The 27,954-nt window shown below is 42.6% G+C and overlaps 1 protein-coding gene across 3 annotated transcripts in view; it reads left to right on the top strand.

The window, feature by feature from the left end:
* LOC148413249 (mitogen-activated protein kinase kinase kinase 7-like) overlaps positions 1 to 27,954 on the top strand; it is a 78,245-nt gene that overhangs the window by 24,694 nt on the left and 25,597 nt on the right. For all 3 annotated transcript variants that reach the window (XM_088433245.1, XM_088433243.1, XM_088433244.1), the window contains exons 6-8: positions 14,700 to 14,824; positions 15,909 to 16,037; positions 23,476 to 23,606. In XM_088433245.1, the coding sequence (XP_088289371.1) occupies positions 14,700 to 14,824; positions 15,909 to 16,037; positions 23,476 to 23,606 (385 nt within the window). The remainder of the gene's footprint in view (positions 1 to 14,699; positions 14,825 to 15,908; positions 16,038 to 23,475; positions 23,607 to 27,954) is intronic.

Genomic DNA, 27,954 nt, shown 5'->3' with positions numbered 1-27,954 from the left:
CACCTGATTCAAATGATCAGCTCATCAGCAAGCTCAGCGGAAGCCTGACAACAAACCTGATCATTTGAATTAGCTGCATTGGATGACGGAAACATCAAAAACATGCAATATAGGCGGCCCTCGAGGACCGGGTTTGGACATGCCTGGTCTATACCCTTTAGGGATCCAGGTCTGGGTGGAGCAAACCCAAGGATGGACCCGGCATCAGACGGCCAGTCAGGAGTCCAAAAGGTGTGAACCCTTTCTGGTGATTTACAGATTGTCTGATGGAAAACAACGCCAACGGCAGGGCTTGGAGCCAATTCAGTCCTGTCTGAGCGCACCTACAGTGGGGCAAATAAGTATTTAGTCAACCACTAATTGTGCAAGTTCTCCAACTTGGAAAGATGAGAGAGGCCTGAAATTGTCAACATGGGTAAACCTCAACCATGAGAGACAGAATGTGGAAAAAAAACAGGAAGTCACATTGTTTGATTTTTAAAGAATTTATTTGCAAATTGTGGTGGAAAATAAGTATTTGGTCAATACCAAAAGTTCATCTCAATACTTTGTTATGTACCCTTTGTTGGCAATAATGGAGGCCAAACCTTTTCTGTAACTCTTCACAAGCTTTTCACACACTGTTGCTGGTATTTTGGCCCATTCCTCCATGCAGATCTCCTCAAGAGCAGTGATGGGGCTGTCGTTGGGCAACATAGACTTTGAACTCCCTCCACAGATTTTCTATAGGGTTGAGATCTGGAGACTAGCTAGGCCACTCCAGGACCTTAAAATGCTTCTTACGAAGCCACTCCTTTGTTGCCCTGGCTGTGTGTTTGGGATCATTGTCATGCTGAAAGACCCAGCCACGTCTCATCTTCAATGCCCTCGCTGATGGAAGGAGATTTTCACTCAAAATCTCTCGATACATGGCCCCATTCATTCTACCCTTTACACAGATCAACCGTCCTGGTCCCTTTGCAGAAAAACAGCCCCAAAGCATGATGTTTCCACCCCCATGCGTCACAGTGGGTATTGTGTTCTTGGGATGCAATTCCGTATTCTTTCTCCTCCAAACACGAGAACCTGCATTTCTACCAAAAAGTTCCATTTTGGTTTCATCTGACCATAACACATTCTCCCAGTCCTCTTCTGGATCATCCAAATGCTCTCTAGCGAACTGCAGACGGGCCTGGACGTGTACTGGCTTCAGCAGGGGGACACGTCTGGCAGTGCAGGATTTGAGTCCCTGGCGGCGCATTGTGTTACTGATAGTAGCCTTTGTTACTGTGGTCCCTGTTACGTCCCCGTACAAAAAAGGCCAGCACCAAACAAAATATGGACTTAATAATGATCTCTCCTCAATTTACACAATAAGTGGGAAATCTATGAGTTGATATACTGTTACGTCCCAGTCTAGGGTCTAGGACATAACATGAGTAATGGGCCCCGCCTTCCCCAACTCCCAAGCAGCCGGCCGATAACCCAAAGGTTTGGAAAACAAAAGATACATTTATTTACATTACAAAAGGGTTACTAAAAGAGTGGAGCAATTAACTCAGGGTGAACCAAGGCCAAAACAACAAACAAAACAATCTCTGCAATAACCAAACTAACCTAGCAAACAAAACAACCAAAAGACAATAAGCTTACCTCCCTAGCTCCAAAAATAGGAGGAAAGAAAATGTACAACAAAAACGGCGATTCACCCCTACTGCTCGGTTTCAAGACATTTGGTACAAATGCGTGGCTGGTTGGAAGCGAAGGAGGAACGAAGGTTGTCTGCCGTCTCCTCTTAATATATGGCAGGTGTGCGACCTCCAATCAGCAGCAGCCAATCGTGGGCCTTCCTGGAGCCGACCAATTCGTGCACTGCTGGGGCACACCTAAACAAAAGATGGCAGGAAACACAGGGAAAAAGAAACACAACAGAGAGCAAGACCCCTGAGTGACCCCACTCGTAACAAGCTCTGTAGGTCACTCACTAGGTCCCCCCGTGTGGCTCTGGGATTTTTGCTCACCGTTCTTCTTTTCATTTTGACGCCACGGGGTGAGATCTTGCGTGGAGCCCCAGATCGAGGGAGATTATCAGTGGTCTTGTATGTCTTCCATTTTCTAATAATTGCTCCCACAGTTGATTTTTTTACACCAAGCGTTTTACCTATTGCAGATTCAGTCTTCCCAGACTGGTGCAGGTCTACAATTTTGTTTCTGGTGTCCTTCGACAGCTCTTTTGTCTTGGCCATAGTGGAGTTTGGAGTGTGACTGACTTGACTTGACTGACTGGTTGTGGACAGGTGTCCTTTATACCGATAATGAGTTAAAACAGGTGCCATTAATACCGGTAACGAGTGAAGCATCATTAGACCTTGTTAGACCTCATTAGAAGAAGTTAGCCCTCTTTCACAGCCATGAATCTTGCTTGTTTGTTGGTGACTATATACTTATTTTCCACCACGATTTGCAAACAAATTCTTTAAAAATCAAACAATGTGACTTTGTTTTTTTTTTCTTTCCACATTCTGTCTCTCATGGTTGAGGCTTACCTATGTTGACAATTTAAGGCCTCTCTAATCTTTCCAAGTTGGAGAACTTGCACAATTAGTGGTTGACTAAATACTTATTTGCCCCACTGTATATGTGAGGCGTTGTTTGACTTGTATTCACGCGCTCCACATGGGCCTGTGATTGTGAATGCCACATTTGCCCAAATTTATGTTTGGGGCCCATCATTTCCTCAACCGTAGCCAATGAGGTTGTAGTGAAATGTGAACCGCTGTTAGATCTAACGATCCGCGGGAACCTGTGAGCCGATTGATAACAGCTTTGATCAAAGACAGCGCATCCTCTTCAGCACAGGGGTAGGCCTTTGGGGATCCTGAAAAAGTCTTGACAATAACTAAAAAATAACTAAAAAGGTACCTTTTGCCCTGGACTTAGACCAACATGTCAGTATAGTCCACTACATTATTGGGCACCGGCCGGTTTCTGTTTGGTGTAATTTTGTTTTAGTCGTGGGGCCCACACTCCAAGTCTAACATTCCATACACCCCATTTTATTTATACGACAATTTTTCTCCTTCATGACAAATCATACCTAATTCTTTAACTAAAACCTTTAGCGAGCAGATCAGGGTGCCACCAGTGACGGAGTCTAGACAATATGGACACATTAATTTTGTGGGTCACTCCATGGGTGTCGTCCAAGACACAACCATGCAGTCGCCAAGTGGCAGCACCACACGTCTTGGCCCTCTCGGCGGGCTGAACCAAAGCCTCATCTGTTCTCCATACGTAACCACGTCACGCTCCACTCACTTTTACCTCTTTAAACGCCAAGTCCCGACACCTCAGACTGGTGACTCATAGCTGCTTTAGCCTCTGCGTCGGTAGATTAGGTTTTCCCCGTGCCACTGACTGCCACCTCTGCTGGTCTGTTCTTCATATTGTCCAACCAAGTCCATGTGAGCCACTAGATCCCTGATAGCTGTAACAAACACTTGACTCTGCCAGGCGGAAAGGTCCATATACAGGCAACCAAGTACACAAGTCAAATCAGAAAAAAGTTGTCACCTTTTACCGTTCTGCCAATTCAAGGGCTACCCACATGGCCTTTAATTCCACCGCCGGAAGTCGCTGATCGTCGAAACGGTCTGGAAGTCTGAGGTCGGTTCCTCCGGGTCAGGGGCCTCCACACCCGCGGCGTTGGCATGCAGGGTCCCAAAGTTTTCCTCCAGCAACAGCCGTCGGTGAAGGTGTCCCTATCCCCTCAGAGAGGACACCACGAAAGTCTTGTCTGGCTTTAAAGTCTCGGGTCGTCATCTCAATTTAGTCATGTCAAAAATTGCACTTGTCGTCGGCATCACTGTAACCTGTTCTGTGACACTTTGAACCCCAATTCACCAAGTCGAGTAAGATATAAAGGAGTAGTTGCTAAGCAGATTTAAGCCACCTCACCAATTAATAAGTTGTCAACATATTGAATCAAATAATGCCCTCGGTACCTCTTCCGTTTGTCGCACATCACGCAAAAATTTATTTCGAAAATCCCGGGGCTTAGCCTCCCACCTTGGGAGACGCGTGTGTATTGTAATATACAGCCATTAAATCTGAAAGCAAAATATTCTCTGTACTCTTTTGCCAGTAGCAGGCAGAAAAATGTATTAGCCAAATCAATCACAGTGAACCATTGCATTGTCGGGCTCAACCCGCTCAAACAGCGATGTTTGATTGCGGCACAAGAATGCAAGGGGTTTTCAGTAATTTTGTTAATCTTCCGAAGGTCATATGCCATATGATAATTTACACAATCCGCTTTAAAAACTGGGAGAATGGGAGTGTTGAAGGAGGAGTCCGATAACTCAAGGACTCCGACCTCCCACAGTCCCTAAAGAGTGTTAGTAATGCGACCTGCCGACTTAGGTTCGCATGTGCATTGGAGCACGCCAAAATGATGATGTGTCACTTTGAATGGTACCGGAAGAACGGGGTGGCAAAAATGTATGTCAGCGGGGCCCCTGGACCACAACTAGTCCGGCAACTTGTCCAAAAGCGGAGCGGCATCCTCGTAGTCCGTGAGCTCCCTGCCGTGAAATCGAGAGAGTGTGACACACTCCAGCAACCCGGGATCCACCGCGCCAACCTGAATACAAAAACATTCAGTGCTCTGGGAATATATTACCAAGGAAATTTCACTATGTGTCCAATCACTGGTCAATTGGCATTACCACACCATGGGTCCCAGTTCACATGCCTCCCAGCCTGCTCCTACAGCCATGTGTGGTGTGAATGACTCACCTATCATGAACAATTGAGATTGCTTATCTGTCAGTGATGTGTGCGTTGCAATGCCTCGTCTCTCCACAAAATTTGGTGGCTACTCAAGTTCCACTCATCCCCTTTAATTGTTTGAAATGCTTCCTAATTAATTAAATCTTTGTTGCAGACATACAACAGTGTGAGATGGAGAGAGTCGGCTGAGGCAGGAGGAGAACAAGTCGATTCAGGGTTTCCACCGCAGGAAAGTCAAGTAGACACTCCCTCTCTCTTTTAGTTCATGTCATGGTCCTGGCCATCTGTGGGCTGGGGTGACAAGTGAAGAACACGCCTCTCTGGACGTGATCCGTCAGTCCTTCTGAGCTGCGGTAGATGGCTGCTTGTGTCTTTGTTCAGAGGTCTTGCCACATGCGATGAATAGGTGTTTGATTTTCAGTCAACACCAAGCGGTGGGTGAGAGTTTGTCCAGCAATAGAAGTCATTTTGTGGTGTGGAGACAGGTAGAGTTGTGGGAAGACCAACAAAACCCATCTTTGGCCCAGTCATCGTCATCTGCATAGAGGTGGCTGATGACCGCCTGCTGGTGTGGCTTGCTCAGTTGTTGCTGTCGCCAGGGTGCAGGGCCACACTGCCCAAGTCCTTGCCTCGTGGAGGTTGTCTTTCTCGGTCTCCCCTCTGGGGAGGAGGGCCCTGGTGCTGGCTTTGTTCTGGCCAAGGAAACGTGCACTGTCTCCACCAATGGTCCATATCGTCACACCTGAAGCAGTCTCTATTTGGAGCCTGGCGAGAGCCGCCTTGACCTCCGTTGGTGTTCCCCCTTCCACGACACGCCCCTCTGCCTCTCGCTGGCCGTCCCTCAACCATCCACATTCGTTGATCTGCCACCCCCTTTTTGGCCTTTGTGTCCTTTGCTTTTTCCGCGCTTGTGCTAATTGAAGTCTCAGAAGCTGTTCCTGCATTCCTTTCACTCCCTCATCAAATTTGTTTTGCCTGTGAACATATAATTTTACATGGTGAGTCACCTGTTGATTAAAATAACCCTCATTACCTTCCAGCAGATCAGGGTCTTCAGAAAGCTTCTCCCTGACCTCCATGGAAAGTGTGTCTAGATGCACATGTCTACAAATCACGCAAAGCGGCTTGTCACAAGATGGTCTTATCTGTCAACATGTTCTGGCAGGCATTGAGGTGTGCAGCGGGATCCATGATGGGTTTGAAATCTGGAAGTTTTGGTACTGCTGACACGGAAGAAGGAAAGAGGTCCTGGAGCACAGCAAACAGTCGCTTGGTGAAAGGAGCAAAAAAACCAATTGGGTTCAACCATATTAAGGCCGGAACGCCTCTGGACTTCATCAGATTGGTGAACTGAGGAACAACATGCCTGGATTAATCTTACCATGTCGCCGCAAGCCAAATTCATACCATCAGTGTGTCTCTTGAAAGCTTGGATCCAGGGCTCGGCGCCGCCCAGTAATGCAGGGAGCCTAACCCATGAGGGGCTGGTATCATGGGGTAATTTCTCATTGGTCGGGTATATCTATCAGATGGTCTAGTTTGAAATCCAGATCGTGGTCTGATCTGACTCTTTTCATAATTAGGGGTCAAACAGTTGTTATTTGTTGCTTGGCTTCTCCAGTCATCCTCTGTTGAGTGCGCACGTCGCATGTATGTGGCAAGCGGTGAGGAGTCAGTTGGAGGGGGAGTGTGAAATCAAACAATGGGTTCTCACCCTTCCCTGTCTCAATGTCTGTGTCCACCCCATGCTGCTGCTGCGTGCGATCTTTTACCATACCGGCTCTTAATTTGTCCTCTAAGGACAACCACCTTGGGATGCACATTGTCCACAGTTCGCCTGTCTAACTGCTCAGTCAAGTTGTATGTCTTTGTGTTGGCGGGTCATCTGGTCAGTCACCACGCTTCCCTGTCGATTTCCCCCCACTTAGTCCTCTACAACAAGTTTTAGTCGTCAGTCCTTTCAGTATTGGCAGTCCCTACAAAAATTCCTTCCCCACCCAGTTCGTAAACTGAAGCTTGCAAAGCTACTCTTTGACCATTAGATGCGGTTTGGGATGGCTCAGTGTGCTCGGGGGGGTGCAGCGGTCCTGCCCTGTTTTGCACCCCCAATGGTGGGTCAAAGTGACCCTCTTTTTCTTCCTGACCAGCAGACACAGCAGTCATCATCAAATACAGTTCGTGCAAATTGCGGCGCAACTTATCATACTCCTTTATTTCTCTGGTTATATTTCTCCTCTTTATCCATCCACTTTCCTCCATCTTCTCCCTCAACTCTTTTTCCACTGCAATGACTTCCCTTTCTGCCATTTGAAAATTATTAGCCAAATGTGCATTTGTACATTTATCTCTATTAACTTTTTTGTCCTCCTTCCATTTCACCCACACTTTTTTCCACTCAGCTTGTTTAACTTTTTGCTTCTTCTTTTCCACACATGCCAACAACTGACTTTCGAGGTCCCTCCATAACTCATCCATCGTTTTATGCCATCTTCCACCATAACTTTCACAACCAAATTTACAACGTTGTGCATCCCTTTCTTCCTCCGAATTCACTGGTGGCATACTCATCAATTTAGTCCCTGTCTGTTTTTGAGGGTCCCAAAATCCCCAACGTATACGGAAATGTTGCAATGCCCCCCCGTGTCCGGGGCAGCGTCAGCTACGACGAGACACAATCCTTTTTGCTCAACTAAACACCGATCCGTGCCCTCTAACTGTTACCACGGTTTAATTAATTGGGCCGTGTCCTTCGTTACCACAGTTAAACTAAACACCGATCCGTGCCCTCTAACTGTTACCACGGTTGATTTAATCGCGCCGTGTCCTTTGTTACCACGGTTAAACTAAACACCAAATAAAATACTTACAGAGACTTCACCATATCTTCAGTCTCCCAAAATTTAGAATACTCAATCCAGCAGAATTCGGATATACAACAGGTTTCTGCTTACCCTTCTTTTGGTGCACCAGGGAGACCAAAGTCCAGCAAAATCTCTGCCCAATCCTCTGTCCTTTCAACCTGATCTTCCAAGAATCACGTCGGGGTCACCAACTGAAGGAATCTAGAAAAAGCTTCTTGCCTTAAACTAGTTCCTAGCGTGTTTGTTTTTGTTGAAAGATCGCCCATACCACAACATAGTGAAACAATTGATTTAATCCAGACAGAGTGGGAAAGTACGCGAGGCCTCGGGCCAGTCCTGCCACAGGTCGGAGCAGAAAATGGCAACGTTTCACCTTCAACATTCAGTTCTTATACCCTTTTGGGGTATGTAGTCCCACTGTGGAATGCAAGTGTGTGTGTGCATGCGTGCGTGTCGGTGTGTGCGTGCGTGTGGGTCTGTTTGCGTGGGGATGGTGTCTTCAAAAGTCTTTGTTCTGCCGGCCATTCTTTGAAGCCGGAGGAAGTCTGTGCACTATAAACCCTGACTGATATCTTCTCTTGAAGGCCACACCTAGCCTTTTCCCCTTGGTGGAATGTTGGTCGGGGGATGCCATCTGTTCCTTTTGGAGGTGCCGACTTGTCTTTATTTCTCCTGGGCCAAGACTATATCTGCTTTATACTGACATTACGTCGTCTCAATCTTTATTAGAATAACACAGTTCCATGTACACACTATTTTATAGATATATTGTATTAGAAAAATATGAATTTCCTTCAGGTTCAACAGCTGTTAAGTGAAGCAAACGCTGCACATACCAGTTATCCCAAGTTCTCGCTTCCGGACAGCTTGAGAAGCCATGCAGCAATATACAATTCCCCAGACCTTTTATTTCGTTCTTATTTCTCACAGCATCTCTGACCTCAAAGGGGCCAAAAAGGTCCAGAGTAGTGTATTTAAAGGCACTTGCTCGGCTGGTATGCACTAGTGGAAGGGTGTTCATCACTTGCTGGCACAGTTGCGCGCTTCATTTCTTGCAAGTAATGCTTCCATTTATCACTTTCTTGACGACTTTCTTGTACCACCCAGGCCTTTTTTTCTGGTGTGCAATAAAGTGGCAGCAACCCCACATGATTTGTCTCATGAGCTTCTCAGGCAAGTAAGATTGCTATCCATGAATGGAATGGAATTAATGGGACAGCTTTCCCTTCTTCGGTCCACCTTTGAACTCTGCCACCACAAAGCAAGAGTCCATTTTTGTCATCTTATACAACCACAAGGCGGGTTTAAAGTCAAAACTGACCATAATATCGCTTGCTACCTTCACAGGCCACTCTGTTTCAGGCAAACCCAGAAACCCCAGACCTTCCTGCCATTCTGAATTTTCGTCGAGCTCTTCAGGAGAAGATCCTCTTGTGATAATGTCTGAAATGTTGAGTTTACCCTCAATCCATCGCCACTCATCCACCGAGCCATCTTTCTGGATCTCTCCGATACAGTTTGCAAAAAAAGTTTGGTATCCATAACTCTCTTTTTGGATTGTTGCCAAGATAGTTTGGCTGCCCACAAAGTGTACCCAGCATGCAACTTTGATGCGTCAGTGCTTCTTCAAGTGCAGTTTCAAACGTATTGCGCAAACAGCGTCACATACTTCTGCTTTAATCACATCCAGAGGAAGAAGTTTTGCTTTAGATTCTACCAACCTGATTACAACTCCATCATGTGTCTTCCATCGGAGGTAGAGCACGGCTCCATAGGAAGCCTCACTTCCATCGGAGAAATTGGTTTCTAATGGCAGCCCAAGGGCTCCTGTAGGTGTGAGGCTTCTCTTGAACCTGATCTGGGCAAGTCTCACATATTCTTAGAATAGATTGATGGACGCCTCCCGGAGACTTGGTGAAAGTGGAGTATCCCATGTGTCCTTACCGGGGCTTTTGCTATTCATTTCCTGGTATGTTTCTCTCACAAGCATCACATCCTTTTGTTTTGCAGGTGTGGCAAGACCAATTGGGTCATAAAATCCAGCAATCTGGCTAAGTAATAATGAGCGAGTCAAATGTTTTGGAGAGTTGCTTCTGACTTCATCTTCGCGCAAGTTGGGTTCCGTCTTCACCTTTCCTCTCCCTTTTGAGAAATTTATGGCGGTCATCACACAAAGTTTGTCCAGTTCCAGTTTTGCTTTCTTTGTCTTCCATTCGGTTGGGTAGAACAAGGGTTTTAGCTGACGTATTGCACTGATATGTTCGGTTGAGGCGGTAGCCCACCCACTTTGGCCAAACAGTATCCACGGCTTAAGATAGAAGCCTCCGGCTGTCAGGATTTTCTCAACTCCTTTGGTTATTTCCTCTAGTTCCTCGATGTTGTTGTGGAATGTTAGAATGTTGTCCACGTAATTATCAGTCATCAAAACCCTGCACTCATCAACCATGGTTGCAAACTGGGACAAGTTAGTGGTTTCCCTGATGGCAACATGGGCAATGCAGCCAGCAGGTTTGTCCCCCATGTTTACTCTGACAACTGCAAAGACTTCAATTTCATCTTCTGAGTTGCCTCTCTCGAGAAAATGATGGGCATGGACTTCTTTCTCTTCCAGCCAAACAGTTATATATCTTTTGCACATCCCCTAGTGCAGTGTGCAATCCAGTCCTGACTCTCAAAAGGACACCTCTGATCTGATTCAAGAAATCAGGACCCTTGTAGCGTAGATTGTTCAGGCGAACCCCCATGTATTCTTGGCTGCTGCTCCAGACGATTCTCACAGGCGTAGTTTAGTGTGAATTTGGAGTAACTGAAAGGCTAATATACCATTTTGGCCCTTCCCAGTTGTCAGTCTCATCCTTGGTGAGTTTGATAGCAGCTCCTCTCAAGATCATTTCATGGATTTGCTCCTTGTATGTGGGCTTCCATTCTGGTTCCTTCTCAAGGCATTTTTCCATGTTGCGAAAGGTTGACTCTACTACATGCCGATTTTCTGGTAGCAACTTATGGTCTCCTTTCCATGGGTAAGCTGAGTCCCAAAGTGGTGATTCACAGTGTTTATCATGTAGTTTGTAGGTGACGCATTTCTTTATTTTTTTTCCAGCTCTTTCTCTTCACCCAGTGTCATTTCTTTTCCACCAGAGGGACATTTACCACATTTATAGCTACCGCAAAGGGGTTCACAGGCAGCACTGACACTGTCCCACTTGAATCACTCCACACTTTCTTTATTGGAAACAACAGCCCCTTGAATGGCTGTTACCTCGCCTATCCTCCTGACCCCTCAAGATCTGACTAAATCCATGGAGATCTCTTTGTATGCACTTGAAGGTGTTCTCATTGATTCAGCATAGTGTATATCAGACCGGTGCACAGCGAGGTTTACTTATTCAAAGAGATAAGGATGGGTTCCATCAACTGTTTTCCCAAGGGGGCCATCCCAGAGGACTAGGTCTCCAACTATCTTGATTGGCTGTGGGACCAGGCAGCCTTTCTTATGGCTAATCTGTAGGTAGAATTAGGTCCTTTAATGAGACATTCGGGAAGAATCTTTGTATTTTCTCTGGTGTTACAGCATGGTTAATGTTTGCAAAAGTCTTTAACCCATAACAGAGCATTTTGTGCACAGTTGCGGTTCCTTTGGGAGTTTTTACTCTAAGTCAGAGAGTATACCTCATAGTTGAGACAGCCTTTTCCATTCCTCCAACTCCTTGGACAATTAATTTAATATTTTCTCCCCTTAACTGGAGACATATAGTGGCACCATATGAGATATAATTTGTATCCAATACAAGGTCAATCATTGTACCAACTAGCTGTCCTGAGTTTGTCGTCACCTTCAAAAGCATCATTATGACAGGATATTGTGGGTTTACTAGTAGTGCTACTATGCACTTTGTCGTTGAGACCTTGTTCGAAAATGCTTTTTTGAACTCCGCATTCAGCTCTGGGGTAAGTTTAAGCTTCTCAAGGAACTCCATTTGTTCTCGGTCAATCCAACCATTCACTTCTCAGGTGTTGAGTTATTATTATCTCTAGTCTTACTCTCCTCCTTAGACTGCAGTTTTGGACAGAGTAAATAGTTGTAGTCTGAAGACCCTTTTTTCTTACATTCATCTTTTGAGCACAAATATCTTTGAGTGCAGATGCTGTCCTCGCCATGGAGGCGTGAGCACTTGAAACATATTCCCTCTTTTACTGACCTGAGCTCTTTTTCCTGCCAGGGTGAGCCTTCTGAAGGCTTTGCATGCAGACAGTCTCTCTGCGTGCTCGTCATCTCCACACACACAGCATGAGTATGTTTGGGGTCCAACTTTTGGAGCCTTTCCTGATATGGCTTTGGGGAACGTCCTCTTCTTCCTTCCCTTCACTTCTGGCCTCTCATAACTGTCAGCTCGGCTGTATTGAAGTTTATATAGTGCTTCGAGAATGTCTTCTTGGTCCTTCAAAAATTGTAGTAGACAATTAAAGTGGTTTCTTTGAGAAAAACTGCTTCCAGGTTTGGTGTTGTGTATAAACCACATTTTGCTTTCAATTAAATGCACGACCACTCGATTTCTCACAGCATCTTCTTCCCCAAGGACTTGAAGACCCTGAAGCGCTCGCTCTACTGCTAAAATTAGTTCAATTGTTTTCCTGTACTTTTTTTAGAATCAGTCACACTATTTTTTATTTATTTCCATACTTATTGTCCAAAAGTTGACTGTTGATCCATCAGGGACCGGATGCTTTACAAGTTCTCCCTTTGTGGTCCACTTTCTCATCTGACTCATCCCAGCACTGTTGGCTGCCAGGCCACACCCATTCATCCCATAACACTATTTTCGATTTATTTCCATACTTATTGTCCAAAAGTCGACTGTAGACCTATCAGGGACCGGATGCTTTACAAGTTCTCCCTTTCTTGGGTCCACTTTCTTATCTGACTCATCCCAGCACTGTTGGCTGCCAGGCCACGCCAATTCATCCCACTGTTTCTCACAGTTCTTCTTCAGCTTCCTTGCACACGCTCCTGACTCCATTAATTTGGGCCGAGGGATCAGGTCTGTCCAGCCATGTAGACATTTTTAAAGTCCCTCTACCTCTCGCATAAGGTAACTATTCAACAGATAGCATTGCCTTTGTGTCATCAGTTGTTGGTCAATTGCCTCAGCATCGTCTAAGGCTGCTTCAGCTTCATCAGCGAGAGTTGTGATTTCTTCCTCAGCGAATCTGATCCATAAACTCCCCCGAGACAACATGTTCAATCTCACAAAATCTCTGGTCACATTCTGTTGTTTTCTTATCAATGATTTCTGCTTTCATGTGGGAATCCTCATTATCTACTTCTCTAAGCGCCAGGGCATAATCAAACCCTGCTGCTCTAACTTATGAGTGTTCGCTTTTAAAGTCCCACCACTCTTTTTTTCAGAACAATTTCTCCCAGTACTTCAGCACCAGAGGTGAGATAGTTGGCCTTCTGAGTGAAACTAGATTGAGCCGTTGTGTGCTTCTGCTATAGCTTCTCCAGCTCGACTTCTGGTGTTGGTTGCATCTTGACTTTTGTTTGCAGCGGTGACCACAATTTGCTTTGGCCAAACGGGCTTAAGGATTGCCTTATTTGCCGACTCTGCTTCCCAAATGGTTTTGCTTATGGCTTGCGGTTCTCCAGCCAGTAAGTTAGCAGATGGTCAAACACCGCCCTCTAGCGAGTGTGCTGGCAACTTCAATCAGAAGTCGCACTTAAGTAGTACTTCCATCCGTTTGTTTCGTTTCTTCTAGACAATCTTTTCTCCAAGATTGGTTGCTTGGTATTTAACTGCCTTGGTTTATGACTTCGAAATGTTTTTTTTGCCTTCCGAAAGGGCGAGCCACGGGGGACATAACTTGTGTTTATATTTTTTATCAATGAAGACACACAGGTCATAAACCGAATGGGGGGAAAATCAAAGCAATGTCACATTAACACAGTATTCAATAAACTAACAAAATATCTATGTATACAAGTATAGTCTCATGAGTCTAACGCAAATAAGGTCAATGGTCCTCGTGGCAAAAAGAAATAATTCACATCCACTCGTGCTACAATTGCGTAAAATAACAATGCGGTACTAAACGGCCAATCGCGTATTTGAGTGCCATTAGCTTGCATTGAGCAATTAATAAAAGCTTTCCAATCAGCACCCGTGTGCTCCTGCTTGATGGCTCAGTGACAGCGAGTGACAAATGACAGATGTTGAACACCTGTCACTTGTAACCTCCGCCACGCGCATGCGCACACATCGTCACGCTTTTTTTTTGGGCGGGCGGAGAGGATTGTTTTAAATGCATATCTGTCAAGTTTTTTTTTTATTTTATTTTTTTACATAAAGCACTTTGAGAAATGATTGTTCCTTCAGTCTTTAATCCAAATGTCTTTACAATCATATTATTTTTAGTTTATTACTATTTTTAGGTACCAAGCCTTAATGCCCTACTGCTTGTTAAAAAAGGGCAATAAAGAGACATGTTTGACCAAGCATGATGAATAATCATGATTAATAATCGTGATTTCATTATTGAACAAAATAATCATGATTATTATTTTGTCCATAATCGTGCAGCCCTAGCGGAGATATTGTACAGACCAAAAGTAAAATGTAATGTTGAGAATGAAGTGTTTAGAGTTTTGTTGTGCTCTTTTGCTATTGAAATATGATTTATATTAAGTAGTATTTTGCACATATTTCAGCAAACCATTCTGGGATCCTTACTGCTGCAACGAGGTGACGGCGCTCAAGTAACCAATGGTCACATATCATACTGGCGATCTCACTCTGATTGGCTCTCAGTCAGGAAATGCAAGATCATTTTAAAATAAAAACCATCATCTTGTGAATTCAGCTCAGCAGAACCTTGCTTTTTGCTTTTGCTTGTAGTGTATATGACAGATTATATTTGGTCATGTGACTTTTTTTCTGCAAATGGTATTGTTTTTCAAGCCGTCGACAATATGTGCCAGTTGTTTAAGTGTATCTGTCCTGACAAAAGCCAATTTAAGTTTATAGTTTAGAGTCCTCAAGATTGTAATTCTTCTCCATTGAATTGTTTCAGTTTACTCCTAGTGTCTCGCGGTACTATTCTGAAGATATGTGACTTTGGAACTGCTTGCGACATCCAGACTTATATGACCAACAATAAAGGCAGTGCAGCTTGGATGGCACCAGAAGTGTTTGAAGGTGAGCAGATGAACCATTTGTTAGCGAATACAGGGTAGTAGGTGAATATAATATAGGTATTAAAAAACCATTTATTGCATCTGTTCAATGAGCAAACTTGGGATGCATTCACTCCCTGGAATAATGCAATGCATGGAGCCATTGATCCGTTGGTGTCTGATCAGTATTCTCATTCGGTTACACTACCCCTCACCTGGCACACTTGGAAGAGGTCCCCATTAACTGCAAAAAATGAGGGAACACTCCCACCTCTCATTTGGACATTGAATGCACAGATCTCCAAATTTGTGGCTCAAAACAATCCTGTCTCTCAGGTCTAAATACGATACCTTTGTCTTCATGCTTGGTGTTTGTGAAATGGTGTTCTGAAATGCACGGTCACCTGTGGGACGTTTTAGAGACAGATGTGACCCTTAAAAAATCATATCTAATCCACTGAATTTAATGCAGGTATACCACAATTAAGCTTTATATACATCTCAATGATGATCAAGTGGTAAAATAGAAGGCTCGGTGGCCCAGTAGTTACCACGTGAGCCTAACAGTTCAGGGACCCGAGTTCTAATCCACCTCGTTCTGGCTTTCCTGCGTGGAGTTCTCTCCAAGCACATGTGGGTTCTCTTGGGGTTCCTCCCACACTCCAAAAACATGCATGGCAGATATATTGTACATTATAAATTGTCCTTAGATGTGATTTGGTGCATGAATGGTTGTTTGTCCCTGTGTGCCCTGAAATTGGCTGGCAACCAGTTGAGGATGTCCGCCGCCTACTGCACGAAGTCAGCTGGGATAGGCATCAGCAAGACTGCGACCCTTGTAAGGATATGCAGCTCTAGAAAATAGGTGGATGGATATACATCCTTATGTTACCGTAAATCTTTAAAAACTTTAAAAATGTCAAAGTAGTTACTCAATTGACTGTCTGGATGCATAAATACTTAATTTAGGGGTTGATGGTGGATTCATAAATCAGACCAGTTGAGAGACATTCCTAAAGCAGATTTGGAGGATGCCTTAAATGCTCTTTAATGGCTAATACATTCAAGTTCACCTAATGATTAAAATGTCTGTATGTATTCCTCAGGCAGTAACTACAGTGAAAAATGTGATGTGTTCAGTTGGGGCATTATCCTGTGGGAAGTCCTCACCCGCAAAAAGCCCTTTGATGAGATTGGCGGTTCAGCGTTTTGTATCATGTGGGCTGTCCACAGAGGTGAGTGTCCTGTATCAACAATAAAGTGAGAGCGTCCGTCCTCTACGGAGCTCTCGAGGATTGAGCCGTGTTGATGCGCCTTTCTTGTTCTGACTAGTGTTATGTATATACAATTTGAGACTCGAATGATGCAACTGTTGTGTGAGCATGACATCACAGAATCTGCAGAAAAGCATAAACCAAATTTGAATATTGTGCAATTATAACAATTTTTCCCAAAGGTTTGAAAGTAAAACATACCTGCGGTCGAAACCATTTGCCCTTCCAGTCCAATCCTCCCTCCCCTCACCCGTAACCTGTCGCTTATATAAGCTATAGCACCACCCCATGGATACAGGCTAGACAGGTTGCATTTGGCCCTTGCACACAGGCCCTTAATTGTTAAGGCCGTTCTAACAAGTTAAACAAAGAAACAGATCAGAATAAAGGTAAAACATGTTATACTTCCTGAACCAAGCCCAACTTGGTCTCTGGCCTTTCAATAAGTGCTAAGTTAAGTCTGCAATTTCATAGAACGCACCAGACCGTGTTTGTCTTGAAAGATTTCCAGAACTCTGCCAAGAGTCCAGGATGCACGAAGACCTGATGAGTCCATGGTGACCACAATATCTCCAATTGCCAACCTCCTTTTTATTTTATTTTTTTTATTCCACTTATGCCTCTCTTGGAGCAAAGGCAAGTATTCCCTGATCCATCTGTTCCAATGAGATCTGAGAGATACTGTACTTGCCTCCATCATCTTCTGACATACCGGTATTTTGGGTCCAACACCCCAGGTGGTAAAGCTGGTTTACCTTTTAAAAGAAGAAGATGGTTTGGTCGTTGTGGTCATCTGATAGTTTGGTTATTGGACAGTCATTCAAAATGGCCTCCACTTCACAAAGCACTGTATGCTGTCCATTGTCATCCAACCTTTGCTGCCGTAGGACAGAACTGAGAACCCTCCTCACCAGATGGATCATCCGTTCCCAAAAGCCACCATGATGTGATCCTGATGGTGGATTAAAGCTCCAATGTATGCCGGCCTGTGACAGAACTTCATAAATCCTGTCGCGATTCAAAGCTGCCAGAGCATCCTTCAGTTCTCTTTCCATTCCAACAGTTTGTACCATTGCCGGACCGTAGCTGTACCACTTTTCCTCTCCTGCTGATAAACCGCCTTAAACCATTAATGCATGCGTCAGTGTCCAGTGAAACAGCAACCTCCAGATGGATGGCCCTGCTGGCCATACAAGTAAATATGACTCCATACCTCATACAGGTTGATCTTTCTTTCCTCACTTCAACTGGCCCAAAGTAATCTACTCCTGTGCTGGTGAATGGTGGTAGGTCAAGGATTCTGTCTGCTGGAAGATTTTAACGTTTCCAAAAACTGCATTCAGCAATGATTTTCCTTACAGCAGCATGGGCCTCGGTGATCCAAAATCTCTTCCTCACTTTGGACAGTGTGTGAATCCTTCCTCCATGTCCCAAATTCTGATGCACATGCTTGAGAATGAGAATAGAAAGATGCTGGTCATTTGAGTATAAGTGGATGTTTAGCTTGCTCTGGCATTGATCCTTTACTCAACCGTCCGCCGACTCTTAAGAGGCCATCTTCATCGACTGGATCCATCAATATATGAGACTTTGTCAGCTTACTACTAGCTTTCCAGATGTTAAAGAAGCAATCTCTTCTTCGAATCTCTGTTGCTGACTGTAGCAAACAATGGCAACCACTGCTCTCTGCAGATCATCCAGCATCAAAGCACCACTGTTAACTGTTTGCGCAAGCCTCTGAACTACAACCTGTTTTATCGATCACCTCCTTTCTAATAACATGGCCTTCAGCCTGAGAAACCAGGCCACTGCTCTCTGGAGTCTCTGCCATTTTGAGAAATAGGCCATAAATTGGCTTGTAGGACTGAGAATCCCTCCTATCTTTATGGTATATACCATTGCCTCCTTTCGAATTTCTCGATCACATGGATCCACTGAGACGTCCAACATAGGTTTGGGCCAATATTCTTCTGGCTGCCAAAGAAATGTGAGACCTTCAAACCACCTGCTGCAATGCAGGAGACCCTCATTCCTCTCGACACGTCATCAGCAGGATTGTCTTTATAACCAACGTGTCTCCACTGTGAAGGCTTGGATGTTTCTCTGATGGTCAAGATTCTATTGGCCACAAATGTGTGGAAACGTTGGTCTTCATTATTCAGGTACTTCAACACTGAAGTGCCATCAGTCCAAAGTACGGATTCCTCCAAATTTAACTTTAGCTCCACCTTCAATTGTGAATCCACACTGACAGCAAGGCCGTTAACTCCAGTCGCGGAATAATTACGGCCTTCAGTGGTGTCACTCTGGATTTACAGAGTAGAAAGCTGATTTTCATGGTTAACATTCAAATGTACGACACAGTCCCACAGCCACATTCACTAGCATTAGAAAAATAATGCAATTGGGCCTATATGACCCTTCCAAAGGCCACCAGCTTGATGCATCGTCTTGCATGAAAGGCAACCAGCTGTTCCAACTCCTCCGACCATGAATTCCACTGGTGTAGGATGTCCTGTGGTAGGTCATCATTCCATCTGCAACCTCTTCTACATAATTCCTGCTGCATTATTTTTGCACGTAAAATGACTGGTGCCAGTAAACCTAAAGGATCATATATTAAGCTAGCAATGGACAGCATGCCACACCTGGTAGGAGACTGTTGTTTTAACTCCAACTTGAATCTAAAAGAGTCAGTTTCAACACTTCATAATAGTCCAAATGCACTTTTCATTGGAAGTTTAGTACAAATCCAATTCTTTTAAGACTTTGGCCTTTTGATTTGCTACATTTGACTGTAAAACACCTCGGTTGTTGCTGATCTACTTCTCCAGAATGAAGCCTCCCTTGTAATTGTAATAAGTGTGCACAACTAAATGGCCATAATATATCTACACCCCTATCCCCCTATCCTAATAGTGGACGCCTTGTGGTCCAACACCGCTCCGCGCCACAGCCAACGCTGGATGTTCCCTCGGCAGTCGGTGTAGCGGCAAACAGCAGCTTCTTCCCTCATTCATCCTCGCTTCTCCTCAGCCGTTTCGCCTACAGCCACGCTCCAAACGATCCAAGGGTCCTACTAGAAGTGGTTTTGACTAGTGTGAGAGTCTATGTCCTCCACGGAGCTTTCGAGAATTGAGCCGTGGATGGACCCGGTTGACGCACCTTTCTTGTTCTGACTAGTGTTGTCTATCAAACAATTGACACTTTTTGACAATTTTACAGATGCACCTGTTGTGTCCAAGAATGTCTTTTCAGTGGCAGTGAGCATGACATCAAAGAATCTGCGTATTCAAATCATAAACCAAATTTGAATATTGTGCAAATAAAACAATTTTCCCCAAATGTTTGAACGTAAAACATACCTGCTGTCAAAACCATTTGCCCTTCCTGTCCAATCTTCCCTCCCCTCATCCGTAATCTGTCGCTTATATAAACTATAGCACCACTCCATGGATACAGGCTAGACGGGTTGCATTTGGCCCTTACAATGCATATTTTTCTTCTTTATTTGAGACAATTAATAACAAATCTTATCAATTTGTGAAAAAAACATTTTCTGAAAATTAATCATATTTTTAAGATACCGTAATCCCCCAAATAGAAAACGCACCTGTTTATAGGGCACACCGTTAATTTTTGGGTCACATTTTGGTGTTTTCCATGTTACTGTGGATAGGACACAGCAACAGTTTGGCAAAAATGTAAAAACTATAGAAAAACAGAATAAATCTCATCTTGGTAGATTCTTCATATTTTCTTGTGTTCCTATCCATTATTTATATATTTGTTGCTGGTTAAGTTAAGAGTGTTTCAGATTTCCCACGTTGTGAGCAGTCTGTGAACACTGCGCCAATGCCTTGTTGAATGTGCCCGAAGCAGTAGCTCTTCTTTTTCCTCGTGATGCAGCTCAAGTTCATTTTGCCATTAATACCAAAAGTTGTGCACCATTCATGTTCCACCAATTTATGATTGTGTGTATTTGCTAAAAGACCACAATTTATAAACAAATCAAATGGAATACCTTTCTGTGTTTCCTAACCAGAGCATACAGGTCCATACCTTGCCACTCTTACTTGAATCAACAGGAGAAATCATAACCTTTACAAAATCCTCTGTTTTGGTAATGATCCTGTGTGAACAAGGATGGACTGGGACGTTGGTTGAGTCTTATTGCTTCTTTTATTAAAAAATAATGCTGTAACAACTTCAGTGAGCATGAGCTGCTGTTAGCTTAAACAGGTACTGCCTGTTAACTACCAAGCAATGTCCAACCTCTCGCTCATCCCCTTTATGGTAATTATTGTAAGTAAGAACCCGGCCAATATAAAAATGCACATCTGTGCATCAAAACTCACCTTATGTGACTGACGAATCACTATTCCTTGAATGGTGTCGAATTAAAAAAAAAAAAATCTATTCTTTAAGTATCCATTTACAGGACACACCCATACTGTGAGTTGTGACCTTTTATTTTGGGGGAAAAATGTGCATCTTATACTTGGGGAATTACGGTACATACTTTTGTAAAACTAATTTTCCATTTATTAAGGACAATAAACCTAGTCTTGAGGCGACCTTATGAAAATTCATCTTTTGACCATGTTATAATGTTAATTACTTACCCTAAACACCCGCAAAGTATCATTTTCTTTCCTTGACCCTTCTCTGAGAAATTTTGCATGTTGCTCCGATCTCAGCACCAACCTTGCCCAAGCAGATAATGACTCGTCAGACCGAAAGGCCCTCGTACAGCCCCCATACCAACCATGCACACCTTACACATATCCGCGATATCCAAGGAACCAAACTTCTTTTAACTTCGTTTTGTATCGGAGTAGAGAAGAAATTGTAATTTATTAGTTACTGTTCAAAGTTTTACAGTACAAAATGTTGAAGTGGCGAAAATAACCTTTTGACAGCAAGACTTTGTGAGGTTGTTTGGTCTTACAAAAGTTGAAACGCTTCAGCAGAATTGGTTGTAATTTCATCATTTCATCTGTGGTCGTCATTTCATCATTTACCTTATTTATCTTTTTTATTTTATTAATTTCTTTTAAATTTATCAATGCATTTACAGTTGACTCCCGCTATTATCAATACATTTACAGTTGACTCCTACTATTTGCAAATTGGGACCATTGCCGGCATGCATAGCAGACATCTACATATAATTGGCACTTTTTAAGATGTATCCCGTGGCATGATTTTACCTGTCTAACTCGCTTGAGAATAGATTCTCTGTGAAGGAAATCAAATATTAGGTTGTTATCATTATGTGCTTATTTCTTGTCTAGAATAGTGTGCATTGCTATCCATGTGTCCAGTCCTAGTTCATCTGGCCCCAGTCCTTAGATAAAGCTGTTGACGCAGGAAAATGTGAGCTGGGACCTTGGCCCAGCTGTTGGTGGCGCCCGACTGGCTGTTTTTGTTATGTCTTGTAATGTGCAATGCTTTGCTGAATGAATAAAAACCAGGCAGGAGCGCTGGGGCAGTTGAATTAGCATTGGAGAACGCACAAGTTCATTTGTCCGGGCCTTTTCTCTATTCCATGGTATAGAAAAGTCAATCTTGGCTGGTCTGAGTTACTCTTTTTGCTGCTTAGCAGCTAGGCTTGTCCTAGTCTTCTTTTAGAGATTTCTCTGACATTCTCCTGAGCTAAAATGAGTTTGACTAACACCATTAGGCTAAAGAAAATATATTTTGATGTAATTTTTTCTCAGTGTACTCCAGATATAGATTATATTTGCTCAAGATTATTTTTTAGGCATTACCGTAACTGAATTGCTCAGTCATGCACAAGCTAAGAACAGTGCAAGATTTACCTCTTTGTGAATAAGTGCATGAGAAAATGGACAAAAAGTTTAAGGACTACTCAACTGGAAGGAATTTAATCAATCAATCAATCAAATTTTATTTATATAGCCCTAAATCACTGAAGTCTCAAAGGGCTTCACAGATGAAAAGAGGTCGTACAGAGACATCTTTTCAGTATAAGGTACACAACAGCATCCCCTGTCAAAGCTCCCAGAAGGGGAAGGAAAAACTCAAAAACCCCAATTTGGGGAAAATCAGAAACCTCCAGAAGGGACCACAGGTGGGAGGAGCCCCCTTCCAGGCCCACAGGTTGAAGTGGATGCTGCATGTACCAGACCCAGAAACAATATAAATTACAGAAAACATATTGTGCTATATAGTGCAGTGATGTCTTGACAGCAGGCAAAGCCATTGGGCAGGAACCATCCCACATTCCAGCCATGTGGACCGCAGACGGTAGGGATATAAAGGTTTCGGGCAGGGGTCACCAATGTGGTCCCCCGCGGGCAATGGGTTGCCCTCAAGTATCACATGAATAGCCCGCAGACCTGTGATAGCGCTTTGTGATTTTCTAGGAATATTACGAACGATTATGCATGTACGGCATATACAACATATACTTGACATCAGGGGTCACCAACATGAGCAGGCCTGTTCTGCAAATAGCTCACAATTGATAGAACAGTGTGATTTTCTTGGAATGTTAGAAACAATTATACATATATTACATGTGCATATTTCACTTAACATATACATATGTACATATGCATTTACATATTTACTACATTTACATATTTACTACAGCTGTTCCCTAATTATTGTGAGAAATCATTAACATGATTGTTATCTTCACATAAACTAGTAGCCCTTCGTATTACTCAGTACCAAAGAAGTAGCTCTCACTTTCAAAAAGGTTGGTGACCCCTGCTCTACATATTACACTTGATTCACATATTTACTACCGCTGTTTCTTAATTATTGTGTGAAATCAATAACATGATCGAGGTTTTCACATTAATTTGTAGCCCTACATATCATTTTGTACCAAAGAAGTAGCTCTCGGTTTCAAAAAAGGTTGGTGACCCCTGGTGTAGAGAATCCGGAGCCATAAATGCATGTAAGCGGCAGGGCCCTTTTTGTCAGAAGTTATTTCTCTGACCACTGTGAAATTTTACTCCATTAATAGAGGTGTGCCAACTGTTTCATCTGTGTGTTTGATCGCTTTCAGAAAGTTTAACTTTCTGTGGTCAAATTAATCCCAAGGGATGAACGATGTTACTTAGTTGAAAGGAGACAGGGTGTAAAATAAAGTATATATGTACAATTCACAATAATTTATTGATCATCATTTAGTTTATATATTAATTGTAAAAAAATATAAAATAAGACTGGTGTCCATCAATTGCTTGGTTAACAAAACATATTGAAGGAATGACAAACCCAACTTTTTCAACCGGAGTGACTCCAATTCACTTTCTTCCAGTCAACAGTCATTCAACGTTAGTACTGCAGTTTTAACCTGACACAATATTGATTTGGAAAGATTAAATTCTGTTCTGTTTTTCTGTTAATCATGCCAAAGGTACAAGGCCTCCTCTGATTAAAGACCTGCCAGAGCCTATAGAGACCCTGATGACCCACTGCTGGGACAAAGAGCCAAATCAGAGACCTTCTATGGAGCAAATCAAAAACACCATGATCTCCCTTATGAAGGTACTGGCTCCATGTCATTCCTTTTCAGTAATTCATTTTGTTTACTGCCAATACCTTTCAAGGTTACTAGGAAGCAATAGCCCATCCCAACTGACTTAGGGTGGGTCGTAGGCATGCTAGTCAAATTACCAATCAATTGCAGGGCATAGACAGACAACTACATACTCTCAAGTGGAGCTTTTGAATCTTAGTACAGTGTTCCCTACATCATGGTTTAGTTATTGCTGCTTCACTCTATGCCGATTTCTTTGTTTGTTGTATTATTCACAACTTATTCAATTGTTGTTTTATCGTGCTAAATTGCATGGGTATTCTTTTTGTTAGTTGTTTTTTTTGGGTCTATTTTTTAATTTAATTTTGTTCTGTTATTTTACAAAAAAAGAAACCAAAACAATGACAGCTTGCCAACCCCAAATGTCATGTTCCTCACCATGGGTGTGTGTGGAAATATCGTTAAAGTGCAGTGATGTGTAGTATCGTACATATACTTCATTACTGTACTTAAGTAAATTTTGCCTGTATTTTGTACATTTAGAAGTATTTATTTTTTCTGACAACTTTTTACTGTTACTATCTACAGTACATTGTACATTTAAAACACAAATATCATACTTTTTACTTGCTACATTTTAAAAAAAGGCCTTGTTACTTTTTTATTTATTTTTAACAATTCACAATAAAGGGCCATGTTACTTTTCTCTCAGCATCTTTGCACAAACTATGTAAACTGTCTTTGACCGATCATCTTGACTACCGCTAAATTTAAGTAAACGCAGGGACGTCCCACGACTGTCAGCACCACATAACCAGGAGAGCAGAGAAGATAGCAGTTGGTATCCTTTGCTAGAAACTAGCGTCGAATAAGACACGGACAATTAAGCCAAATAAGCACAGGCTCAAGAAGCTAAAGCCCACAGCCATTCACGCATGGCCTGACTTAAAGGATATGTTTGCGTTCATTGGGAAGCCAAAACATCATTGAGTGGTTGCCTTCAAGAACTTGCCGTCGAATCTCAGAAAGCATGATAAGTTAAGTTAGCTAAACGCTGCCGCCATTATAAATTGAGTAATTCGCTAGCACCTTGGATATGTTCACAACGTAGCTAACGTTAGCTAGGTCTATATTCTCATTGGTTTTATCTTCTACCGGGGTAAGAAACCTCATTTAGCTGGGGTAGCCCATACCAAGCAAAATTGTGGGGATTTTTCCAGTATAATTTGATTGATATAATTGATCTGTGCCATTGTGCCTTTATGCGGATAGCACCATAGAAATCACTGAGTTGATCACTCAGGTTAAACCAAGTAGAAATGTCGTTTCCCGAAATTTAAGATTAAATATGAAATGCATATTAGGCATTATTGAAGTTGGCTGCAGACAATTTCCACAGATCCCAAAGGCAGAAATATAAAAACCAAAAATAATTTTGATCATATTTAATTATATTCTTATTATCATTTTATTTATCAGTTTATTACACTTGTGCAAATAAGGAGAGTGGATTTTAAAAGGAATTGAGTTCTTCAACTTGATTCATTTGCAGTTTTTAATTTTTTGATGTCCTTGGCATACATATGTGTTTTTATTTGGTTATTTGATTTGCACAGCGCAGCTGGGAGTAAGAGTGGTTAGCACGTCTCCCTCACTGATCAGAGTCCTTAGTTCAAATCCAGCTTGCGCTAACCTGTGCGGCCTTAGTATGTTCTCTCTGAGCCTGTGTGGGTTCCCTCTGACTTATTTCTACATTCCAAAAACATGCATGGCAGGTATATTGAACCCTAAATTGTCCTTAGGCGTGATTGGATGCGTGAATGGTTGTTCGACATTGTGCCCTATGATTGGCTGGCAACCAGTCCAGCGTGTCCCCCGCCTACTGTCCATAGACAGTTGGGATAGGTAGCAGCAAGCTAGTGACCCTAGTGAGGATAAGTGGCTTCAGATAATAGGCGCATGGATGATTTTCACAGTGCGCAACTGAATTTTATTTGCTTTAAATGGGACAATGCACATTATTAAGGTAACAGTCTGGATATGCCGCTCTATGCTCACGCCACTTTGAGAATAATAAAAAAGCACTGCTGTAAAATGTAATTAGGAATGAATTGGTACTATTTAAAAAAATTGACTAAAAGATGGGCCTATAAGTATAATTCCATCCTTGTTAATATAATCTTGGTCTCATCCAGAACACAGAAGTGTGACGTGTAAATAACAAAAGCATCTAATACTGCTAACTTTATAGTGAAGTACAGCACTTCAAGTAGTGCATCCATCAATGCATTATAGCATTATGCATGTAGCTGCTTAGCCTCAGTTAGGTCTCTGGCTTGCTGGTGCCTATCCCAGCAGTCTTCAGGCAGTAGGTGGGTAACACCCTGGACTGGTTGCCAGTCACTCTTAGGGCACACAGTGACGAACACACATTCTTGCACCCAATCACAAATACCTAAAAACAATTTAGAGCGGCGATGTTAAACATACAGCCCGTGGGCTGGTTCTGGCCCGAACAGGTTTAATCCAGCCTGCAAGATGATTGTGTGAAGTATAAAAATTGGATTTTTTTAAAGAACACTTGGAAATGTTTTATGATTAATAGTAATGTTAATTTTTGTCATTATTTGTGATAATTAGTGATAGTGTTTGTACTATTTTGGACAGTATCAAAAAAAGAATAATAAATCTGAAGTTACTGTTTTATATACATATATACCATGGTTTTATTTGTCCGGCCCACTTTTTAGTAGATTTTCCTACAGTCCTGCCCAGCAGTATAGGCACCCATGAAGTTTAGGTACATAATGTTAAACATCTTTTGAACAACAGTGATCTAGTGACACAGCATTTTACTATAGAGAGCGTGTGTTTAATACAAAAGAGCAAAGTATCAACAACAGTAAAAAAAATAGATGAGTGTGAAAAAAAATCAAAAGGTACAGCTTGCTGTATCACTAGTATTGGCACCCTTTGCTGTTAGTCAGTATGGAAACCTAATTTGACTCACCTATGGTAAATCACAAATGAAAATCACTTGTGACTAATTGCCTGTGCCTATGTGACATAAAATGGCCAATGAATGATGACAGTTGTGTTTTTAAAAGGCAACTGTTTCACTCTGTTCCTTTTTCACAATGGCAAAGAAAAAAGTCTGTCTGACGAAAGAAGGAATGCGATTACCTATATAAAAAAACAAGAGTTCCAAAGGATCTAAAACCATAACCAAAGACTTTAGTATACCTGTGTCAACAGTGTGGAAGGTTATTTAGAAATATCTGAAGCATGGAACTGTCAAGGACCTCTCTGGGCGTGTGAGTAAAAAAAAAAATCGATGATAGAAGTCAAAGAAGCTTGGTGCGATTGGTGGGAAAATCACCTCATCTGACATCTACAGACCTGCAGGCCAACATGGAACAGTCTGGGGTAACTGTTTTCAAGAAGCACCACACACACTCAACACAGCAAAGCTACTTGGGCAGAGGCGAAGGAAGACCTCATTTTTGATACAAAGGCACAAAAAGGATTGCCTGGGTGGAGGATCCATAATTCTATGGGGCTGCTGTGCTGCATCTGGGACAGGAGGCCTTACCCGTTTCACTAGTATAATGAAATCTGAAATTATCATCAGATTTTAGAGGAAATTGTTTTGCCCAGTGTTCGAAACCTTGGTTTAAAGCAAAGATATTGGGTACTCAAGCAAGACAGAGACCCCAAACACACATCCAAAAGCACACAGCAATGGTTAGAAAAGAAAAAATAGAACATTTTCAAATGACCAGCAATGAGTCCTGATCTTAATCCAATTGAGATGTTTGGAGTGCTTTGAAATCTGCCATTGGGAGAAAGAATCCTTCAAATGTTCAGGAGCTGGAATATATAGCAAAGGAGGAGTGGGAGAACCACCAGAGAAATGCAAAAGGCTTATTGATGTCTACAGGAAACGTTTGGAGGCTGTCATCTTTGTCAAAGGGTGTGCAACTAAATACTAAGTAGGGGTGCCAATATTCATTCTCGTGCTGTTTTTCTGCTTTTTGTTTTCTTTGAAATTACAATGTCTATTTTGGGGAAAAACAACTTTTCAGTTACTTCATACCAGCAATTAAAAGATGTTGGTGAAGTAAATTGTGTCCATTACCATTTCTTTCATGAGATATTACACCGGTTGTGAACAAAATTAAGGGGTGCCAATACTGCTGGGCTCTACTGTATGTGCGGCCTGCAACCTAAAGTTACCGTATTTTCCGCACTATAAGGCGCACCGGATTATAAGGGACACCCTCAATTAATGACATTTTAAAACGTTTTCAATCAAAATATAGTAATACTCAAAGTAATATCAATAATAACTCAAAG

Source organism: Hippichthys cyanospilos, chromosome 14 (genome assembly GCF_059441005.1).
Source record: "Hippichthys cyanospilos isolate Australia breed blue-spotted pipefish chromosome 14, RoL_Hcya_1.0, whole genome shotgun sequence".
Lineage (NCBI taxonomy): Eukaryota > Metazoa > Chordata > Actinopteri > Syngnathiformes > Syngnathidae > Hippichthys > Hippichthys cyanospilos.
This window is presented reverse-complemented; position numbering and strand designations above follow the sequence as displayed.